At 42.2% G+C, this 23,026-nt stretch overlaps 1 protein-coding gene across 7 annotated transcripts in view; it reads right to left on the reverse strand.

Annotated features, from left to right (window-relative positions):
* Window positions 1–2,487: 2,487 nt before the first annotated feature.
* ZNF480 (zinc finger protein 480) overlaps window positions 2,488–23,026 on the reverse strand; it is a 29,218-nt gene continuing 8,679 nt past the window's right edge. For all 7 annotated transcript variants that reach the window (XM_055238938.2, XM_063615626.1, XM_063615629.1 and 4 more), the window contains 3 exons: window positions 14,312–14,438; window positions 12,643–12,771; window positions 2,488–6,820 (listed from right to left, as the gene is read on the reverse strand). In XM_055238938.2, coding sequence (XP_055094913.1) covers window positions 5,541–6,820; window positions 12,643–12,771; window positions 14,312–14,438 — 1,536 coding nt within the window. In that variant the 3' untranslated portion in view covers window positions 2,488–5,540. The remainder of the gene's footprint in view (window positions 6,821–12,642; window positions 12,772–14,311; window positions 14,439–23,026) is intronic.

Consider the following 23,026-nt stretch of genomic DNA (forward strand, 5'->3'; position numbering starts at 1 on the left):
TCTCAAAAAAAATAAAAAATAAAAAATAAAAATAATAAAAAATAAACTTAGTGTAGCCTAAGTGTACGGTGTTTTTTGTTTTTTTTTGAGACAGAGTCTTGCTCTGTCGCTCAGGCTGGAGTGCAATGACGTGATCTTGGCTCACTGCAACCTCAGCCTTCCGGATTCAAGCGATTCTCCCACCTCAGCCTCCTGAGTATCTGAGATAACAGGCATGTGCCACCACGACTGGATAATTTTTTTGTAATCTTAGTATTCACGAGGTTTCACCATTTTGGTCAGGCTGGTCTCAAACTCCTGACCTCGTGATCCATCCGCCTCGGCCTCCCAAAATGTTGGGATTACAAGCGTGAGCCACCATGCCCAGCTGTGTACAGTGTTTCTAAGGGCTACAGTAGTGTGGAGTGTGTCCTAGGCCTCTACATTCACTCACTACTCCTCACTGTCTCACCCAGAGTAACTTCCAGTTCTGGAAGCTCCACTCATGGTAAGTGCCCTATATAGGTGCACTTTGTTTCTGTCTTTTATATGGTATTTAATGTGGGGCGATCTTGGCTCACCAAGACCTCCGCCTCCCGGGTTCAAGCAATTCTCCTGCCTCAGCCTCCCGAGTAGCTGGGATTACAGCCATGCACCACCACGCCCAGCTAATTTTGTACTTTTAGCAGAGATGGGATTTCCCCATGTTGGTCAGGCTGGTCTTGAACTCCCAACCTCAGGTGATCTGCCCACCTCAGCCTCCAAAAGTGCTGGGATTATACGCATGAGTCACCATGCTCAGCCTTATATGGTATTCTTATGGCAATTTTTCTATGTTTAGACACAGAAATACTTACCATTTTATTACAATTCCCCACAGTATTCAGTAGTGTAACCTGCTGTATGGGTTTATAGCACTGTACCTGTCAGGTAAAGGGTTTGCTGAACACAGTAAGTATGATGACTGATACACAGTTTTGTTATTCTCTGCTCACCTCCATGCTGTCTAAATCAAACAATATTTAACCTGAAAAGGCAACGTCCTTCTTCCAGGAAACTGGATAGAAATGCTCCCCAGCTAATAAAATCAGCCCTGTCATCCTATTGATTCTTTCCCAGAGACCATAGTGGAAGGCCTGTAGGAAAAGCACATAATGAGAGTTTTAAGTTTAGGCTGAAAGTCATAAAGAGTAAAGAAGCCTTTCCAAAACGCCCAAGGAATTCAATATTTTAATAATCGGAATAAAAATCGCAATTTCCACATGCCCTTGCATCATGAGGCTTGGTATCATTTGGCTTGTAATTTTTCTGCAACATGCTATGTCACATATTAATACAGAAGTACTAGAGACTGAGTTATTTCTTCTGTAAATGCTCAATGCTCTCATGTTCGATTGTAACGGTCCTTGATTAATACCGTTTGCATCCACAATCCACAATCCATCTTTATGGCTTTTTTTTTTTCGAGACAGAGTCCCACTCTGTTTCCCAGGCTGGAGTGCAATGGCCCAATCTCGGCTCAATGCAACTTCCACCTCCCAGGTTCAAGTGATTCTCCTGCCTCAGCCTCCCCAGTAGCTAGGATTACAGGTGCATTCCACCACGCCCAGCTAATTTTTGTTTTTAGTAGAGATGGGGTTTCACCATGTTGGCCAGGTTGGTCTTGAACTCCTGACCTCAAGTGATCCGCCCACCTTGGCCCCCCAAAGTGCTGGGATTACAAGCGTGAGCCACCGTGCCCGGCCTATGGTTTCCTCAAAGATGTATATGTTGACGACCAGTGATTTGGTAGAGCTGGATAAAGCCTGTGTCACATACATTTATGATTTCTCTCTAGTACGACACTCTGATGCTGATTAATATCAGAACTCATAATGAAGAGTTTGCCATACTCTGTAAGGACTCTCGTGAATGAATTATATGATGCTGTGGAAGGTGTGAATTGTGATTAAAGACCTCACCATGCATGTTGCATTTGTAAGGTTGCTCTCCAGCATGGATTCTGTGATGATAGCATGGATTCTGTGATGATTTGCAAGGTTTGAATTCTGAGTAAAGACCTTGCCATATCTTTTTTTTTTTTTGAGACACCAGTCTCACTCTGTCACCCAGACTGGAGTGCAGTGGCTTGATCTCTACTCACTGCAGCCTCTGCCTCCCAGTTTCAAGCGATTATCCTGCCTCAGCCTCATGAGTAGCTGGGATTACAGGTGCATGCCACCACGCCCAGCTAATTTTTCTATTTTTAGTAGAGATGAGTTTTTGCCATGTTTGCCAGGCTGCTTTTGAGCTCCCGACCTCAGGTGATCCACCTACCTTGGTCTCCCAATGTGCTGGGATTACAGGCGTGAACCACTGTGCCCAGCCCCATATCCATTACAACTATAAGATTTCTCTGAATTACAGATTACCTGATGAATATTAAGACTTGAAGGCACACTAAATGCTTTGCTACATACATTTGTAAGGTTTCTGTGCAATATAAATTCCTTGATGTTTTACAAGGTGTGAAGTTTGCTTTTTTTCAGTTTTATTTTAGGTTCAAGGAGTATGTCTACATGGGTCAACTGCATGTTGCAGGAGTTTGGTGTACAGTTAATTTTGTCACCAGGTAATCAGCGTAATACCCAACAGGTAGTTATTCAATCTTCATCCTCTTCCCAACCTCCACCCGTAAACCCCAGTGTCTACTGTTCCCTTGAGTCCATGTGTAATCAATGTTTAGCTCCAACTTATAAGTCAGAACGTGGGATATTTGATTTTCTGTTCCTGCATTAATTCACTTAGGATAAGAGCCTCAGCTCCATCCATGTTGCTGTAAAGGACACAGTCTTGTTCTTTTTTATGGTTGCATAGTATTCTATGGTGTATATGTACCACATTTTCTTTATCTGGTCTACTGTTGATGGACATTTACATTGATTCCACATCTTTGCTATTGTGAATAGTGCTGCAATGAACATACATGTGTTTGTCTTTATGGTAGAATGATCATATTCCTTTAGGTATACACCCAGTAATGGGATGCTGGGTTGGATGCCATGTGCTTTTATATCTTTGAGAAATCGCTGCACTGCTTTCCACAATGGCTGAATTAATTTACATTCCCACCAGCAGTGTATAAGCATTTCCTTTTCTCTGCAGCCTCACTAGCATCTATGTTTTGATTTTTTAATAATACCCATTCAGACAGGTCTGAGACGGTATCTCATTGTGGCTTTGATTGCATTTCCTTAATGATTAGTAATATTAACCATTTTTTTCATATGCTTATTGCCGCATATATGTCTTCTTTTGAGAAACGTCTATTCATGGGCTTTGCCCAGTTTTTAATGGGGTTGTTCTCTCATTGTTGATTTGAGTTCTTTATAGATTCCAGATTAGATCTTTGTCAGATGCAGTTTGTAAACATTTTCTCCTATTCTGTAGTCTGTTTACTCTGTTAATAGCTTCTTTTGCTGTGCAGAAGTTATTTAGTTTAATTAGGTCCCACTTGTCAATTTCTGGTTTTGTTGCAATTGCTTTGGGGTGTTCATCATCAGGTCTTTTCCAGTGCTTATGTCCAGAATGGCATTTCCTGGGTTTTCTTATAGGGATTTAAGTCTTCGGTTTTATATTTAAGTCTTTAATCCATCTTGAGTTGATTTTTGTACATCATGAAGGACAGGTGTCCAGTTTCGATGTTCTGCATATGGCTAGCCAGTTATGCCAGCACCACTTATTGAATGAAGTTCTTACTTCATTGCTTGTCAGCTTTGTTGAGGATCACATGGTTGTAGGTATATGCCTTTATTTCTGGGTTCTCTTACCTATTCCATTGATCTATGTGTCTGTTTTTGTACCAGTACCATGCTGTTTTAGTTACTGTAGCCTTGTAGTATGGTTTGAAGTTGGGTAATGTGATACCTCAAACTTTGCTCTTTTTGCTTAGGACTGCTTTTGCTATTTAGGTTGGGCTTTTCTGGTTCCAAATAAATTTTAGAATGTTTTCTTCTGATTCTGTGAAAAATGCCACTGGTAGTTTGATAGAAATAGCATTGGCTCTGTAAATTGCTTTGGGCAGTATTTTAACAATATTGATTCTTCCTATCCATGAGCATGGGATATTTTTCAATTTGTATTGTTTCTGATTTCTTTGTGCACTGCTTTGTAATTCTCATTGTGGAAATCTTTCACTTACCTGGTTGGCTGTATTCCTAGGTATTTTATACTTTTTGTGGCTGCTGTGAATGGGATTCCATTCTTGATTTCGTTCATAGCTTGGACATTACTGGTGTATAGAAATGCAACTAATTTTTGTACATAGATTTTGTATCCTGAAACTTTTTTGAAGTTGTTTATCAGATCTAGGAGCCTTTGGGCATAGACAACAGGTTTTCTAAATATAGAATTATATCTTCTGCAAGAGAAACTGACTTCCCCTCCTCCTATTTATATGTGCCTTTTATTTCTTTATCTTGCCTGATCACTAAGCTTAGGACTTCCAGTACTATGTTGAATCCAGAGTGGTGAGAGTGGTCATCCCTGTCATGTTCCAGTTCTTAAGGGGAATGCTTCCAGCTTTTGCTTATTCAGTATTATTTTGGCTGTGGGTCCATCATAGATGGTTTTTATTGAAGTATGTTCCCTCAATGTGTAATTTGTTGAGGGTTTTTAACATGAAGGGATGTTGAATTTTATTAAAAACCTTTCTGCATCTAAAGAGATGATCATGGTCATGTGGTTTTTGTTTATAGTTCTGTGTATGTGATGAATCACATTTATTGATTTGTGTATACTGAACCAACCTTGCAGCCCAACACTAAAGCCTGCTTGATCATGTTAGCTTTTTGATGTGCAGATGGATCTGGTTTACTAATATTTTGCTGAGGATTTTTGCACCTATATTCATCAGGAATACCAGCCTGAAGTTTTCTTTTTTCATTGTGTCTGTCAGGTTTTGGTATTAGAATGATGCTGCCCTCATAGAATCAGATAGGGAGCAGTCCCTCTGCAGCCATGTTTTTTAACAGTTTCAGTAAGACTGGTAACAGCTTTTCTTATACATCTCGTAGAATTCAGCTATAAATCTGTCTGGTCCAGAGCTTTTTTGTTTGATAGGTTTTTAATTACTGATTCAATTTTGGAACTCATTATTGGTCTGTTCAGGGTTGCAATTTCTTCTTGGTTCAATCTTGGGGGGATTATATCTTTCAAGGAATTTATTAATTTTTTCTAGGTTTTCTAGTTTGTGTGCATACAGGTGTTTATAGCAATCCTTGAGGGGTTTTTGTATTTCTGTGGGGTTGCTGGTAATATCCCCTTTGTCATTTCTGATAGTGTTTTTTTAGATCTCCTTTTGCAAGGTGTGAAATTTTGTTTAAGACTTTTCCACACATTCATTACAATTGTGAAGTCTCTCCAGGATAAATTCTCTAATGAATTATTAGAAAAACTTGAGTTTGAAGACCTTGTCATATTCTTTACATTTGCAAAGTTTCTTTGCAGTATGGAATAAAAGATGGGTAGTAAGGCTTGAGTGCACACTAAATTCTTTGACACATTTGTTACATTTGTAGTTTCTATCCCATATGAATTGTCCAATGTTGTGCTAGGTATGAAATGCGACTAAAGGCCTTGCCACACTCATTACACTTGTAAGGTTTCTCTCCAGTATGAATTTTCCGATGTCGTGCAAGGTGTGCAATTCGATTGAAGACCTTGTCACATTCATTACATTTGTAAGGTCTTTCTCCAGTATGGATTCTCTGATGATTGGTTAGGGATAACTTGTGTCTGAATGCCTTGCCACATTCATTACATTTGTAAGGCTTCTCTCCAGTGTGGATTACAAGATGGGCTGAAAGGCCTGAATACTCACTAAATGCTTTACCACATTCATTACATTTGTAAGGCTTCTCTCCAGTATGAATTCTTCGATGTCGTGCAAGATTTGAAAGTTGATTAAATACTTTTCCACATTCATTACATTTGTAAGGTTTCTCTCCTGTATGAATTCTCCAATGTTGTGCTAGGTGTGAATTTTGAATAAAGACCTTTCCACATTCGTTACATTTATAAGGTTTCTCTCCAGTATGAATTTTCTGATGTCGTACAAGAAGCGCAATCCTATAGAAGGCCTTGCCACATTCACCACATTTGTAAGGCTTCTCTCCAGTATAAATTCTCCAATGATTTGCTAGAGATGACTTATGACTGAAGCCCTTACCACATTCATTACATTTGTAAGGTTTCTCTTCAGCATGAATTCTTTGATGTCGTGCAAGGTAAGAATTATTACTGAAGACTTTACCACACTCATTACATTCATACGGCTTCTCTCTGGTATGAATTCTTTGATGTCGTGCAAAGTTTGAATTGTAACTAAAAACCTTGCCACAGTCATTACATTTGTAAGGTTTCTCTCCAGTATGAATTCTCCAATGTTCTGCAAGGTGTGAATTGCGACTAAAGACCTTGCCACATTCATTACATTTGTAAGGTTTCTCTACAGTACGGATTACTTGATGTTTAGTAAGGCTGGAAGACACTCTAAAGACTTTGCTATGCTCATTACATTCATAAGGTTTTTCTCTAATGTGTACTTTCTGTTCTTGTGGGAGAAATGAAGAATCATCAAAATCATTCCCATTAAAAATGGGGGTTTTGACACTGGAAGAAATTTCTTGAAGAGAGGAAACAGAGGAACTGTGGTTGATAAAGTTTTCAACTTGATTACATCCATTTATTACCCTTTCATCTGGAAATAGCTCCACTTCGGATAGATGTAAGTGAAACGATACTCCAAGTTGTTTTTTAATTGGTTTGTCTTCTGCATTGCTTCCCAAGGCATAGCTGCTCCCTAGGAAAGCAAGAAAAGAGTAAAATTCAGACCCCATAATTCTGGCATGTTTAGAGTCTGACGAAAAAACTAGAATCCGCCTCATCTGACTCAGACATTGGAAGAAATATCAACACAGTTTGTACATCACGTTGGTAGTGCCAAAAACAAAAAAGGGTAAGGTGAAGCACTGGAGTGCTGGGAAATCTATAGGAGTCAGGAGGATTACAGATGAGTTTGAGAGGGATTATGAGCAGAGAGATAGAAGAGGAATTGAAACCTTCTGAGAGAAAGAAGGGACAAGTCTCTTAGGGAAAATAAGACTTAAGAGAAGCAGTATACATAATAACAGTACGTGCACAAACTAGGAAAGGCACATCCCCAGAAAAGGAGTGAGTGCTCCCACACCCTTTGCAACAGGCTTATTAGAAAAGATCTCCCTCTGATCAAGTCTTATACAAAACAACTGAGAGAAGCAGTTATTTTACCAAACCTAATCCAAAAATTACAAGGCCTACAAAAGGAAAGAGAAATATCGCTAAAAAATAAAGCCAAACCTAGAAAAAGACAGGCAGTTCTCTAAATTACTAGACACATATTTATTTATTTATTTATTTATTTAGACAGGGCCCAATTCTGTCGTCCAGGCTGGAGTGCAGGGGCATGGTCGTGGCTCACTACAGCAACTACTTCCCCAGCTCAAGTGATCTCTCCTGCTTCAGACTCCTGAGTAGCTGGGTCTACAGGCATGCACCACCACATTCAGCAAGTTTTGGGGTTTTTTGTTGTTTTTTTTGTTTTGTTTTTAAGACGGAGTTTTGCCCTTGTTGCCCAGGCTGGAGTACAAGGACACAATCTCGGCTCACTGCAACCTCCAGGTTCAAGCAATTATCCTGCCTCAGCCTCCTGAGTAGCTGGGACTACAGGTGCCGGCCAACATGCTCAGCTAATTTTTGTATTTTTAGTGGAGATGGGGTTCCTCCCAAAGTGCTGGGATTACAGGTGTGAGCCACCACACCCAGCCTCAGCAAGTTTTTTCTGTGTTCTTTTAGAGACAAGGGCTCATGATATTGCCTAGACTGGTCTCGAACTCCTTGGCTCAAGTGATCCTCCTGCCTTGGCCTCCCAAAGTGTTGAAATTACAGACATAAGGCACTGCACCTGGCCCTTGACAAATATTTAAAGCAACTGCCTTAAGATTCTTAATAAGCTAAAAGATATCAAAGAGAGATAGATAACTGTATGAAATCAGAAAAACAACACATGAGAAGGAGGATATTAAACAAAGTAGGAAACAAAAAACATTCTGGAGCTGAAATACAATAAATAAAGTAAAAATTCATTAGGTGCTCAACAGCAGATGGATAGAGCACCAAAAAGAATGAGCAAACTTAAAAATCAGTTATTCAAAAGTATCAGCTCCACAGGTACAGTGGCTCACACTTGTAATCCCAGCACTTTGGGAGGCCAACGCAGGAGGATCACTGGGTCAGGAGTTTGAGACCAGCCTGACCAACATGGTGAGAACCCGTCTCTACTAAAAATACAAAAATTAAATGGGCATGGGGGCATGAACCTGTAATCCCAGCTACTCAGGAGGCTGTGGCAGGAGAATCACTTGAACCTGGAAAGCAGAGAGTGCAGTGAGCCAAGATGGAGCCATTGCACTCCAGCCTGGGCTACAGAGTGAGACTCTATCTCAGGAAAAAAAAAAAAAAAAGTATCAGCTACAAAGACAAAAAAAAGAGAAGAAAAGCAAATAAACACTAATACATTTTTCAGATACTCTCAAGCACAACAACATACAAATTATTAGAGGTTCATAAGGAGAAGACAGAGGATCAGAAATTGCAACTGAAGAAATAATGTCCAAATAATTGTCCAAATCCCAATTTTGAAGAAAGACCTGAATATACAATTCAAGAAGCTTGACCATTCGAATTAAAATGAACCCAAGGATATTCACACAGGATATACTATAAGCAAATTATCAAACATCAAAGACAGAGTAAGAATTTTGACAGGAGCAACAAAAAAGATATTTGCCATTTAGAGGAAAATGTATAACACTACGTGCTTTCTCCAGCGGAAACTTTGCATGCCAGAAGGCAGTGAGATGACATATTGAAAGTGCTTAAAATCAACCAAGAATACTATATTTAGCAAAAGTCACCTGCAAAAATAAAGGAGAAATTTAGACTTTCCTCGATAAAGAAGAGCTAAGGAAGTTCATTAGTACTCTAGACCTGTCCAGCAAGAAATGCTACAGGGAGTCCTTCAAAGTGAAATAAAAGGATTCCAGACAGTACCAGTAACCCAAATGAGAGGATAAAATTCTCCATTAAAGTAAAATATGACCCAGGTGAGGTGGCTCACACCTGTAATCCCAGGACTCTGGGAGGCCGAGGTGGGTGGATTGCTTGAGGTCAGGAGTTAGAGACCAGACTGCCTAACATGGTGAAATCCCATCTCTACTAAAAATACAAAAATTAGCCAGGCATGGTGGTGCAGGCCTGTAATCCCAGCTACTTGGGAGGCTGAGGCAGGAGAATCACTTGAACCCGGGAGACGGAGGTTGCAGTGAGCCGAGATCTCACTGCTACACTCCAGCATGGATGACAGAATGAGAATCCATCCCCCCATACAAAAAAAAAAAAAAAAAAGCAAGAATAGAGAAGCCAGAAACAAACCCTCAAATACTTGGTCGAATGATGTTCAATCGAAATGTCAAGAGCATGTAATAAGGAAAGGACAGTCACTTCATCAAATAGTGCTGAAGAAAAAGGATGCCCACATGCAAAGGAATGAGGCTGAACCCTTACTTTACACCCTATGCAAAAATTAACTTAAAAGTTTATTCATGACCTAAAATGATAAAACTCCTAGAAAAAACCATAGGTAAAAAGCTTCATGAGATTGGATTCAACATTTCCCCAGATATAAAACTGGTAGTATAGGAAAGAAGGTAAAAATACACACAATGCACTATGACAAAATGGACAACTATTGTGGATGGAAGAAAACAATTACCACAAAGTAAAGAAAACCTACCATATGTAAGAAAATATTTGCATATCATATCTGTGATAAAAACTTAGTATGTAAAATATATATGGGCTGGATGTGGTGGCTCAGGCCTATAATCCCAGCACTTTGAGAGGCTGCTGCAGGTGGATCACCTGAGGTCAGGAGTTCAAGACCAGCCTGGCCAACATAGGGAAACCCCATCTCTATTAAAGATACAAAAATTTAGCCAGCCACGGTGGTGAGCATCTGTAATCCCAACTACTTGGGAGGCTGACGTGGAAGAATTGCTTGAACCTGGGAGGCGCAGGTACCAGTGAGCCAAGATCACACCACTGCATCCAGCCTGGGTGACAGAGCAAGACTCCATCTCAAAAAATAAATAAATAATTAATTAAAATAATAAAATAAAAAATATACAAATAACTCCTACAAAGCAAAACAAATAACCAGTTACGAAATGTGGAAATACACATTTTTCCAAAGGTGATATACAACCATATGAGAAAATGCAAAATATCACAAATAATTAGAGAAATGCAAATAGAAAATAGAATATTTTTCCTCACACCCATATATAATATTACCTCACACCCATATAGAATATTTCTTGTCATGAAAGGGAAAAAAAATGAAACACCAGAAAATCACAAGTGTTATCAAAAATATGGAGAAATAGGAGAATTTTGTGCCCCTGATGGTGGAAAATTGAAATGGTGCAGTCACTGTGGAAACAAGTATGACATTTTCTCAAAGAATCCAAAATCAAATGATCAGTATAGGCAACAATTCCACATCTGGGTATAAAGATTTAAAAAATAAAAGGCCAGGAACAGTGGCTCACGCCCATAATGTTACTACTTTGGGAGGCCTAGGCAGGTGGATCACCTGAGGTGAGGAGTTCGAGACCAGCCTAGCCAACATGGTGAAACCCTGTCTCTACTAATACAAAAATTAGCTGAGCATGGCGGTGCACACCTGTAATCCCAGACACTCAGGAGGCTGAGTCAGGAGAATTGATTGAACCCAGGAGGTGGAGGGTGCAGTGAGCCAAGATTGCGCCATTGCACTCCAGCCTGGGCAACAAGAGTGAAATCTATCTCAAACAAACAAACAAACAAATGAAAAATAAAATAAAAATAAAGACAGCATCTTGAAGAGATACTTAAAAACCCACGTTCAAGGCCAGGCACAATAGCTCATGCCTATAATCCCAGCACTTTGGGAGGCTGAGGCAGGTGGATCATGAGGCAAGGAGTTCAAGATGAGATTGGCCAATATGGAGAAACCCCATCTACTAAAAATACAAAAACTAGCTGGGCGTAGTGGTGTGCACCTGTAGTCCCAGCTGTTTGGGAGGCTGAGGCAGAAGAATCACTTGAACCCAGGAGGCAGAGGTTGCAGTGAGTCAAGGTCATGCCACTGCACTCCAGCCTGGGCGAGAGAGTGAGACACTGTCTCAAAAAACAACGATGACAACAAAAACCCATGTTCGTAGCATTTTTCAAAAATAATAAAGAGGTAGGTGCAATGCAGGTATCCACCAATGGATGAATAGTTAAACAAACTGTGGTACAGACAAATAGAAGAACAGTATTCATTCCTAAAAGAATATACAAATTTCTTGATGTGCTACAAAATAGATGAACCTGAAAGACACTACGCTAAGTGAGATAAGCCAGTCATAAAAAGACAAATACTGTATGATTCCATTTGAGTATCCAAAATACTGAAATTCATACAAACAGAACAGAAAGGGGGAGGGGAGAGAGTGAAATTGTCAGGGGAATTAAATATTCCTGGTAATCAATTAAATCTAAATTCAAAATAAAAAAATAAGACTAGGCATCATGGCTCATGCCGGTAATCAGAGTAGTTATAGAGGCTGAGGCAGGAGGATTGCTTGAGCCTAGGTGTTCAAAATCAACGTAGGCAACATAGCAAGACCCCTGTATGTGAAAAACAAAAAGAAGCTGGGCACGGTAGCTCACGCCTGTAATTCCAGCACTTTGGGAGGCCGAGGCAGACAGATGATTTAAGGTCAGGAGTTCAAGACCAGCCTGGCCAACATAGTGAAACCCCATCATTACTGAAAATACAAACAAAAATTAGCCGGGCATGGGGCAAGTGCCCATAATCACAGATACCTAGAAGGCTGAGGCAGCAGAATCCCTTGAAACCGGGAGGTGGAGGTTGCAGTCAACTGAGATAGTGCCACTGCACTCCAGCCTGGGCCACAGAGCAAAATTTCTTTTTTTTTTTTTTTTTTTTTTTTTTTTTTTTTGAGACGGAGTCTTGCTCTGTCACCCAGGCTGGAGTGCAGTGGCACAATCTCGGCTCACTGCAAACTCCGCCTCCCGGGTTCATGCCATTCTCCTGCCTCAGCCTCTCCGAGTAGCTGGGACTACAGGCGCCCGCCACCACGCCCGGCTAATTTTTTGTATTTTTAGTAGAGACGGGGTTTCACCGTGGTCTCGATCTCCTGACCTCGTGATCCGCCCGCCTCGGCCTCCCAAAGTGCTGGGATTACAAGCGTGAGCCACCGCGCCCGGCTCAAAATTTCATCTCAAATAAATAAATGAAACGAAGAGAGAAAGATCTCCAGTCAAATAAACAAAAAAATTATTTATTTATTTATTTATTTGAAACCGAGTCTCGCTCTGTCTCTCAGGCTCTGTTTCATGACAGAGTGAGACTCCATCTCAAAAACAAAACAAACACAAAAATACAAACATAAAAAACCAAAACTAGACAAAACAAAACAAAACAAAATGCCCAAACAACAGCATGGCTTCCACCATGCCCATCTGACCTCTTACCTGTGTTCACACCTTTGATGTGCTCCCTCCCATCTGAATTTTTTGCTATTTTCACTTCACTCTCACCAGACCAGGGCTCCCTCCTTTGCTCCAACACGGAGTTAATGTTCAGGTCAGGAAGAGAGATTCCTGTTTGTAAAAAAAGAATCAAAATGTGCTATGGCATCTCCAAAATCCAAGCCCTATGTGTAGGAAGGAGAGAGGATATCACAAATGAATCAAGAATAATATTTCACAAATTCATCCATAGACTGCCTCCTTCTGAATGTTTAGGGAATATTATAACATGAAGACATCAAGCCCCTTTCCAAGAACTACTGAGTATAAAGCACAGGAGTAGAGGCTGGGCGTGGTGGCTCACGCCTGTAATCCCAGCACTTTGGGAGGCCGAGACGGGTGGATCACCTGAGGTTGGGAGTTCGAGACCAGCCTGACCAACATGGAGAAACTCTGTCTCTACTAAAAATACAAAAAACCAATTAGCCGAGCATGGTGGCACATGCCTCTAATCCCAGCTACTCGAGCAGCTAAGGCAGGAGAATCACTTGAACCCAGGAGGTGGAGGTTGCAGTGAGACACGATCGCGCCATTGCACTCCAGCCTCCAAGAGTGAAACACTCCATCTCAAAAAAAACAAAACATAAAACAAAGCACAGGAGTAGAAAACAGGGAAGTGGGTATCTGAAAAGTTTGCCATAAGGTTTTATGCAGCTGGGTGCGGGGGCTCATGCCTGTAATCCCAGCACTTCGGGAGGCTGAGGCAGGTGGATTGCTTGAGCCCAGGAGTTTGAGACCAGCCTGGCCAACATTGTAAAAGTGAAAAATAGAAAAATTAGCCGGGTATGGTGGCAGGCGCCTGTAATCCCAGTTACTAGGGAGGCTAAGGCGAATTGCTTAAGCCTGGGAGGCAGAGGCTGCAGTAAGCCACGATCACATGCCCTCCAGCCAGGGCGACAGAGCAAGACTCAATCTCAAAAACAAACAAAAAAGGTTTTATGTATACTTCCGCCCTGGTACCACCCAATGATGTATAATGAAGGGGACAGAACATCTGAAGAAAAAGGACATTTCAACTCCAGAAAACACTATGGAACTTTTCATTTCTGAGTCAAGGTTTTTAGATTTTTTATTTTTTTTTTTATGAGACGGAGTTTCACTCTTGTTGCCCAGGCTGGAGTGCAATGGTGCATTCTCGGCTCACTGCAACCTCCACCTCCTGGGTTCAAGAGATTCTCCTGACTCAGCCTCCCAAGTAGCTGGGATTACAGGCTCCCACCACCATGCCTGGCTAATTTTTGTATTTTTAGTAGAGATGGGGTTCCACCATGTTGGCCAGGCTGGTCTCGAACTCCTGACCTCAGGTGATCCTCCTGCCTTGGCCTCCCAAAGTGCTAGAATTAGAGGTGTGAGCCACTGGTCCCAGCCTGAGTCAATAAGGGTTTTTTTGGTTGTTGTTTTTTTTTGGGGGGCGGAGGGGGACGGAGTTTCACTCTGTTGGCAGGCTGGCAATGACATGATCTCGGCTCACCAAAACCTCTGTGTCCCAGGTTCAAGTGATTCTCCTGCATAATGTCAGTCAAACAATGCAGGGGCTCCCAGGAGGCACACAAGGGAAAATGCAGAAATAACCAAGGGCAGATCCCAGCTTCTGCAGGGGCATGATCCTCACCCAGGGAGACCAGGTTCCTGTAGTTCTCCAACATCACGTCCTTGTATAAAGCCCTCTGAGCAGGGTCCAGGCATTTCCACTCCGCCTGAGAGAATTCTATGGCCACATCCCTGAATGTCAAGTGTCCCTAAAATGAAAACCACATTTCACCAACAGGATATGTAAAGGGTATTTATCTTCACTCAAAATGAGAAGGGAGTTGTAAAACTTAACTCGATTGAAGAGAATGTTCTGACGAATCCACATTAAGGTATTTGTGATGTAGTTATGTGTCTGTAAATGTGTTGTTTTTGTTTTTGTTTTTGAGACAGAGTCTTACTCTGTTGCCCAGGCTGGAGTGCAGTGGTGCGATCTCGGCTCACTGCAACCTCCGCCTCCTGGGTTCAATCCATTCTTGTGCCTCAGCCTCCCAAGTAGTGGGACTACAGGTGCACACCATTACACCTGGCTAATTTTTGTATTGTCAGTACAGACAGAATTTCGCCACATTGGCCAGGATGGTCTTGAACTCTTGATCTCAAGTGGTCCGCACATCTCAGCCTCCCTAAGTGCTGGGATTACAGGCATGAGCCACCACCCTGGCCTGTGAATTGTGTTTTATTATACTTTTCCAAAAGAAGTTATATTTTAAAAATCAATATAGATTTCTCATTTTGTGGACATATAAGAAATACAAATAAAAAATTAACCCATGGTTATCTCTATAGAAGCATTAGACATTGTTTTTGACACTCCAAGTGATATTCAGTATCTACCTGATCTGAATACCTACCAATATCACCACCACTGCAAGACAAGTGGTGTCTTCAGAGAAGAAAATGTGCACAGTGTCTTCAAAAAAAAAAAAGAATTATAGGCCAGTCATGGTGGCTCATGCCTGTAATCCCAGGACTTTGGGAGGCTGAGGCAGGCAGATGACCTGAGGTCAGGAGTTAGAGACCAGTCTGGCCAACAAGGTGAAACCCCATCTCTAATTAAAATACAAAAATTAGCTGGGCGTGGTGGTATGCACCTGTTATCCCAGCTACTCGATAGGCTGAGGCAGAAGAATCACTTGAACCTGGAAGGCAGAGGTTGCAGTGAGCCGAGATTGCACCACTGTAGTCCAACCTGGGGGACAAGAGTGAGACCATCTCACAAAAAAAAAAAAAAGAATTATAGGCTGGGCACGGTGGCTCACGCCTGTAATCCCACCATTTTGGGAGGCCGAGGTGGGCGGATCACTTGAGGTCAGGAGTTCAAGACCATCCTGGCCAACATGGTGAAACCCCCGTCTCTACTAAAAATACAAAAATCAGCCGGGGGTACTGGTGGGTGCCTGTAATCCCAGTTACTCAGGAGGCTGAGGCAACAGAATTGCTTGAACCCAGGAGGCAGAAGTTGCGATGAGCCAACATCACACCACTGCACTACAGCCTGGGCTACAGAGTGAGACTCTGTCTCAAAAAAAAAAAAAAAAAAAGAATTATAAAGCTGTGATGATAACAATAGCAATGACTGAAGCTTTTGAACACTTCCCATGTGACAGGCACTATTCTAAATGCTTTACATGTACTAACTGCTGTAACAACAAAAGCCCATGAAAGAAAGACCTGTCCCTGTCTTACTGAGAAGACAACTGTGTCACAGATACTCTAAGAAACTCGCCCCAGGTGTAAGGACTAAAAACAGCAGAGTAAGCACCAGATCTCAGGTATCCGGGCATTAGAACCAAACCAAAAGAATCCAACAATGAACAGCTCACCATCAAAAGTAAATTGACAATTACCTAAGAAAAAAGTTAAAACAAGTTTAGGGATAAAATCATGGACCTTCATAAAAGGTCATTATGACCGGGCATGGTGGCTCACGCCTGTAATCCCAGCACTTTGGGAGGTCAAGGCGGGTGGATCCCAAGTTCAGGGGATCACGACCAGCCTGACCAATGTGGTGAAACCCCGTCTCTACTAAAAAATACAAAAATTAGCTGGGCATGGTGGCACGTGCCTTTAATCCCACCTACTCAGGAGGCTGAGGCAGGAGAATCACTTGAACCTGGGAGGCAGAGACTGCAGTGAGCCAAGATTGCACCACTGCACTCCAGCCTGGTGACAAAGAGAGACTCTGTCAAAAAAAAAAAAAAATTATCATATATGAGTACACACATGTATCCCATAATATGTTACTATTCACAGCCATCAACTCATTAACATGATGGTGTAGGACAATTTCTGAGATCATGGAAAATATTTCAGATGTAATTTCAACTGTTGAAAAAATACATAAAAATGATGTTTTTAATAAAACCATAGGCTTGCTCATCTGTGCAGTCATGAACACACATCACATGTACACACCTGTATATATGTACACTTAGACCCATATACACTAGCATACATATATACTTATACACATCAACTGAAATATGAGTTGTCTGTCAATAACCTATTTTTTAGATGACATTTGTCATCACTTTTTTTTTAATTTTTAGAGACAGGGTCTCACTATGTTGTCCAGGTTGTATGGAGGTGGCTTACTCACAGTGTACTACAGCCTTGAATTCCTGGAGCTCAAATGTTTCTCCCTCCTCAGCCTCCCACGTATCTGGAACTAAAGGTTTGTACCACTGCACCCACCTGTCACTGTTATTTTTGCTATGTACATTTCAGCATGTTTGCAACAAAAATGTATAAATTGTACTCAATTGAGTTTATAAACATTGCTGTATATTAAGCCATTAAAAAATGACAGACCATGAAAAAACACAGAAAGTTGAACTCTAATCTCTATTAAATACCCAGATTCAAAAATATAAATGTAGGTTGGGCATGGTGGCTCCGCCTGTAATCCCAGCACTTTGGGAGGCCAAGGTGGGAGGTCTGCTTGAGGACAGGAGTTTGAGAACAGCCTGGGCAACATAGAAAGATCCCATCTTTATTTATATAAAAAATATGATTATATATAATATTTTAAAAAATTGAGATGGGGTTTCAGTATGTTGCCTAGGGTGGACTCAAACTCCTGCATACAAGCGATCCTCCTGCCTCAGCTTCCCAAGAAGCTGGGATTCTACACACATGTGATTGACCCTGACTTACACAAATATAATAATTATGTCCATAAACTTTATGTATTTGGCATTTACAGAAGCCCAATGGGGTTTATCAATATATACAATTAATAAAACATTAATACATGATAGAAAATTTATTAATATGATATAATAATTCAACAAAATAAGCCAAAGAAAATATCTCAGCAGTATACATCTTACGAAATTGCTAGATAATTAAAATAAAATTTGAAAACAAAAACAACCATATCAGGCCGGGCGTGGTGGCTCACGCTTGTAATCCCAGCACTTTGGGAGGCCGAGGTGGGCGGATCACGAGGTCAGGAGATCGAGACCACAGTGAAACCCCGTCTCTACTAAAAATACAAAAAATTAGCCAGGCGTGGTGGCGGGCGCCTGTAGTCCCAGCTACTTGGAGAGGCTGAGGCAGGAGAATGGCATGAACCTGGGAGGCGGAGCTTGCAGTGAGCCGAGACTGCGCCACTGCACTCCAGCCTGGGCAACAGAGCAAGACTCCATCTCAAAAAAAAAAAAAAAAACCATATCATTAAGCAAGAACGTCTCATGAAACATGATAATCAGCAGTAAACATGGCAGACATTTCCTTGACTTTAAGGCAGGGAAAAGGGGGCTGGTCTGTGCTGCAGCCAATCACCACTGCACAGGATGCCTGGGCAGGGACCAGAAAGAGAGATTAAACAAAAAATAAGTAGTGGGGGTTGGGGGCAGGAAAAAGCTGGATTTAAAAAAATATATAATTAACAAAATTATTTTAACCAAGACAAAGAATGTCATTTTAGCATATTAACTAATAAGAATATATTAGCCTGGTGCAGTGCTGGGATCAAGCCTGTAATCCCAGCATTTTGGGAGGCCGACGCAGGCGGATCACTTGAGGTCAGGAGTTCGAGACCAGCCTGGCCAACATGGTGAAACCTCATCTCTACTAAAAATACAAAAAATTAGCTGGGTGTGGTGGTGGGCGCCTGTAATCTCAGCTACTTGTGAGGCTGAGGCATGAGAATTGCTTGATCCCAGAAGACAGAAGTTGCAGTGAGCTGAGATCCTGCCACAGCACTCCAGCCTGGGTGACACAGCAAGACTCTGTCTCAAAAAGAAAGAAAGAAAAAAGAATTAAAAGAAGAAAATAAATTTAAAAAAAAGAAGAAAGAATATATTGAAAAAAGTATCCTTCTTTAGCAGCACTATTTATAAAATGACACACACAGTAAAGAAACATCTGACATCTCCCTTAGGAAATATACATGGCCCCTAACTAGAAAACATTCCAGACCTGTGTAAGAAATCTGCAACTCTACTAAAAGAGTAATGTCAGCAAGACAGAGGAATAGGAAGCCCCGGACCATTTTGAATCCATGTAGACACAACTTAAACAAGAATACGTGGGCCAATTGACTTTTATGAGAAATCCAGAAGCCACTCAGGAGGCTGAGCCCAGAGATGCACCAGTACTAAGTCAACCTACTGGGAGCTGAGTGCGAAAATATGTGACACACGCTCACCAGAACCCCTGCCCAGGCATGACATGCCATCATCCAGAGGATACCACAAACTCCAGATATCTCCTGAGAGAGGAAAACAATGGGAATGTCTATCCAACCTTCTGACTTTTCAGGGAACTGCCTAAGGGACAAGTTTCTGTCTTGTCTGAACATAAGCACTGAAGTAACAGGGCCCCAGGTCAGGAAGCCACTGAGAACAAAGGCACCAGCATAAACTAGAGCCAGCAGTAACGCAGCAGACACTAGGTGACGGTGCAGACCCCAGCTTCCTATTGCCCCACACAGGCTGAAGAGCAGGTGCACAAAGGGACACTCCTCAGCAGAACCTGGTCACCCCCTTCAGTGAGGAGGTTAACAAGCAAAGCCCAGAGAGGACACATCCCAGACAAGGCGAGGGACCTCCAGAGTCTCCAGCTGGGCTGACCAGAGCGCATCCTCCCTGAACCAAGCCAGACACTAAAAACAGAGAGGTGACTGATTGTTAATTCAGAGAACGTTCACATGAAGGTGTAAAGAAGCAAATTTTCACAGCTTACAGAATAAAGTATCATAAAACAATCACTGAGAATTTTACTTAAAACACCACAATGCTGTATACATATAATTCTACAGGACTTGCTGTCACTCCTGACAAAGCTGACAGCAGTGGGTCCCCAGTGAGACTGAGAGAGGGTGGAAGGCTCCCTCCCATAACAACTATTTATATGTCATGTAGACATTTAGGACAGGGAATGTTTTGTATTTGATGGCCTAACCTGTACATTTGGAGTTTTCCTATAAGACAAATTTACACATAATTTGATGTTAAAAAATGATAATAATAATTGGTAGACAAGAATATGATTTCCTCGTCTCTGACAAAAAAATAAATAAATAAATCTGCTCCAATCTCTGAGCAAAATTATCACATTTTTTGCTTAACACAGCTGGTGCAGGAGACTCCCCAAAGGAAAATTGGTCTCTGTGAGAGGCACGCGCTGAGAATGATGAGGGAACGTCCTCCCCGAACCAAGCTAGAAGTAAAAAACTGGGAAAGGCGTTTAGCTTCAACTTTAGTAAAAATCAGGCAGGAAGGCTGGGCACGGTGGCTCACACCTATAATCCCAGCACTTTGGGAAGCTGAGGCGGGTGGATCACCTGAGCTTGGGAGTTCAGGACCAGCCTAGTCAACATGTTGAAGCCCCATCTCTACTAAAAATACAAAAATTAGCTGGGTGTGGTGGGGGGCACCTGACATCCCAGCTACTCGGGACACTGAGGCACAAGAATTGCTTGAACCTGGGAGACGAAAGTTGTAGTGAGCTGAGATTGCGCCACTGCACTCCGGCCTGGATGACAGAGCAAGACTCAGTCTCAAAAAAAAAAGAAAAAAAATCAAGCAGAAAAGGTTCTCCTTCCTTCACTCCTTTCCTAGAATTTACTAGGTGCTTGTGCACAATAATACATGACTTCCACGTGCAGCTTCTGTTCTACAGAGAGGTGATGGTGCACTTGGATGTGGCCCCTGAACAATCCCTGCTGCCCAACAGCTCTAACGCCATGTGGCCTGCACCCCATCTCCATCCATGCTAGGGAGTGAGCCCTTCTCAGAACCATGCCCAGTGAAGCCTCATCCCCAGTTCATGTCACTGGGTAACGGGAGATGGAATCTAAGTGAGATTAGAGGGACTGCGGTGCTGGCAACAGGCCCTAAGCTTGTCATAAACAGGCTTTAAAGAAACTGGCCATAAATAGGATTTCTGCAGCAATGAAATGTGCTCATGATGGCTATGATGCACACTGCTAGAAGTTGTTGGTTTTCAGGAGCAGGGCAAGGAACACCTGGCCTGCCCAGAGTAGAAAACTGCAGATAATTAGCCAGAGCCTGTTTCTCTAATCCTTGCTAAGAATGTTTTGTTTCCTGTAAGGAATGCTTTTAGTTAATCTATAATCTATAGAAACAATGCTTATCACTGGCTTGCTGTCAATTAAATGTGGGTCAAACTCTGTTCACAGCTCTCAGCTCTGAAGGCTGTTGGCCCCCTGATCACACTTTACACTCTATTCTTGTGTCTGTGTATTTAATTCCTCTAGTGCCACTAGGTTAGGGTCCCCACGACTAAGCTGGTCTCAGCAAGTGGCGCCCAACATGGGGCTCAAACCTGGGTCAAAGGGTCGCCAGAGTGACGGCTGGAGAACATGGAACTACGCTGGAGAACACTCAAGTACTCTTAAGCAATCCCTGCGGTGAATAAGAAGGGGAGCTTGGAAGCTCAACAAGGGTCGAGCAGACGTGAGGCTTGAGTCTGCTTCAGCAGCTCCTCAGAAAAGGAAGAGTAAAGGTTAGCACTAGCCGACTCTTGCAGGTTTTTAGTGTGGTAGAGAAATATTGCCCCTGGTATCCAGACTGAGGAACTATGAATGTAGAGGTCTGGGAAAAGGTAGGCAGCACACTGAAGAAGGCACATAAGGATGGCGCTGAGGATAGTCCTATAACTGTCTGGTCAGTGTGGGCTCTGGTTCATTCCACCTTGGAGCCTTTCCACACAGATGATAAGGAAGAGGAATCAGAGGAAGAAGGGGAGTGTAATGAAGTACAGAAGAAGTGACAGAGAAGGTTTCCTTGCCAGCTAAAGCAGCAAAGGAGGGAGAGGTTTGTCCCTACCCGTCTACACCCCCTCATCACTTTGAAGAAAGAGTGGCCTCACCCTCCAGATCTTTCTTTTCCAGAGGACACTGGGCAAAAAGTAGTTGCCCTAGTGACTGTTTGCACAGCGCCTTGAGCAACTGCTCTCAGTTCTATTCAGGCAGGAATCCAGCAAGCTAGATGAGAGTGTGATATGGATGCTTAGCAGTTCCCTGTTAGAATACACCCACCTGATCAACAGGGGAATATGATGGCTACATTTGAGCCTTTTCCTTTTAAAATACTTAAAGAATTTAAACAAGCTATTAATCAATATGGACCAGGTTCTCCTTTTGTAATGGGACTGTTAAAGAATGTTGCTGTCTCCGATTGAATGATTCCTACTGACCATGATGCACTTACTCGAGCTTATCTAACTCCTGCTCAGTTCTTACAATTTAAAACTTGGTGGGCAAATGAAGCTTCCATCCAGGCTGCTCACAATGCCCAGGCCCAACCTCAAATTAATATAAGTGCAGACCAACTTTTGGGAGTCGGTGGCTGGGGTGGTTTAGATGTACAAGTGGTTATACGGGATGATGCCATAGAGCAGCTTAGAGGAGTGTGCATTAGAGCTTGGGAAAAAATCACTTCAGGCAGGGAACAATACCCTTCAAGTGCTGTCAAGCAGGGACTGAAAGAACTGTACCCAGATTTTATAGCTAGATTACAGGAGTCTCTTAAAAAGGTGATTGCAGATTCGGCTGCTTAGGACATAGTGTTGCGGTTATTAGCTTTCGACAATGCCAATCCTGAGTGCCAAGCCACTCTGCGACCTATTAGGGGAAAAGCACATATGGTTGACTATATTAAAGCTGGTGATGGTATCAGAGGTAAACTGCATAAGACTACTCTGCTAGCCCAGGCAACGGCAGGACTAAAAGTGGGTAAAGGAAATACTCCATTTCCTGGAGATTGTTTTAACTGGGGGAAGCATGGTCATACTGAAAAAGAATGTAGAAAAAACCAGCAAGTCGGGCTGCCAGTTGGGGGAAAAAAGAAATCTGCTGAGCCTGAAATATGTCCAAAATGTAAAAAAGGAAAACATTGGGCTAATCAATGTCACTCTAAGTTTGATAAAGATGAGAACCCGATTTCAGGAAAGGCCATGAGGGGCCCGTCCCGGGCCTCGTTCCAAACCGGGGCATTTCCAGCTCAGGCCACTCCCTCACCCCCATAAAATACCTGTCCCCTGCCACAGCCAGTAGTGTTGCAGTAGATTTATGTTGCACAAAACCTGTGAGCTTTCTGCCTGGGGAACCCCTGCAAGAAGTGCCAACAGGAGTCTGTGGACCCTTGCCAGTGGGGACAGTAGGATTACTTCTAGGTAAGTCTAGTTTAAATTTAAAAGGAGTGCAAGTACATGCAGGAGTCATTGACTCAGATTACAATGGGGAAATTCAAATTGTTATATCTACTTCTGTTCCCTGGAAAGCAGAGCCAGGAGAGCCCATAGCACAGCTCCTGATTGTGCC

This window comes from Symphalangus syndactylus, chromosome 13, assembly GCF_028878055.3.
Source record: "Symphalangus syndactylus isolate Jambi chromosome 13, NHGRI_mSymSyn1-v2.1_pri, whole genome shotgun sequence".
NCBI lineage: Eukaryota > Metazoa > Chordata > Mammalia > Primates > Hylobatidae > Symphalangus > Symphalangus syndactylus.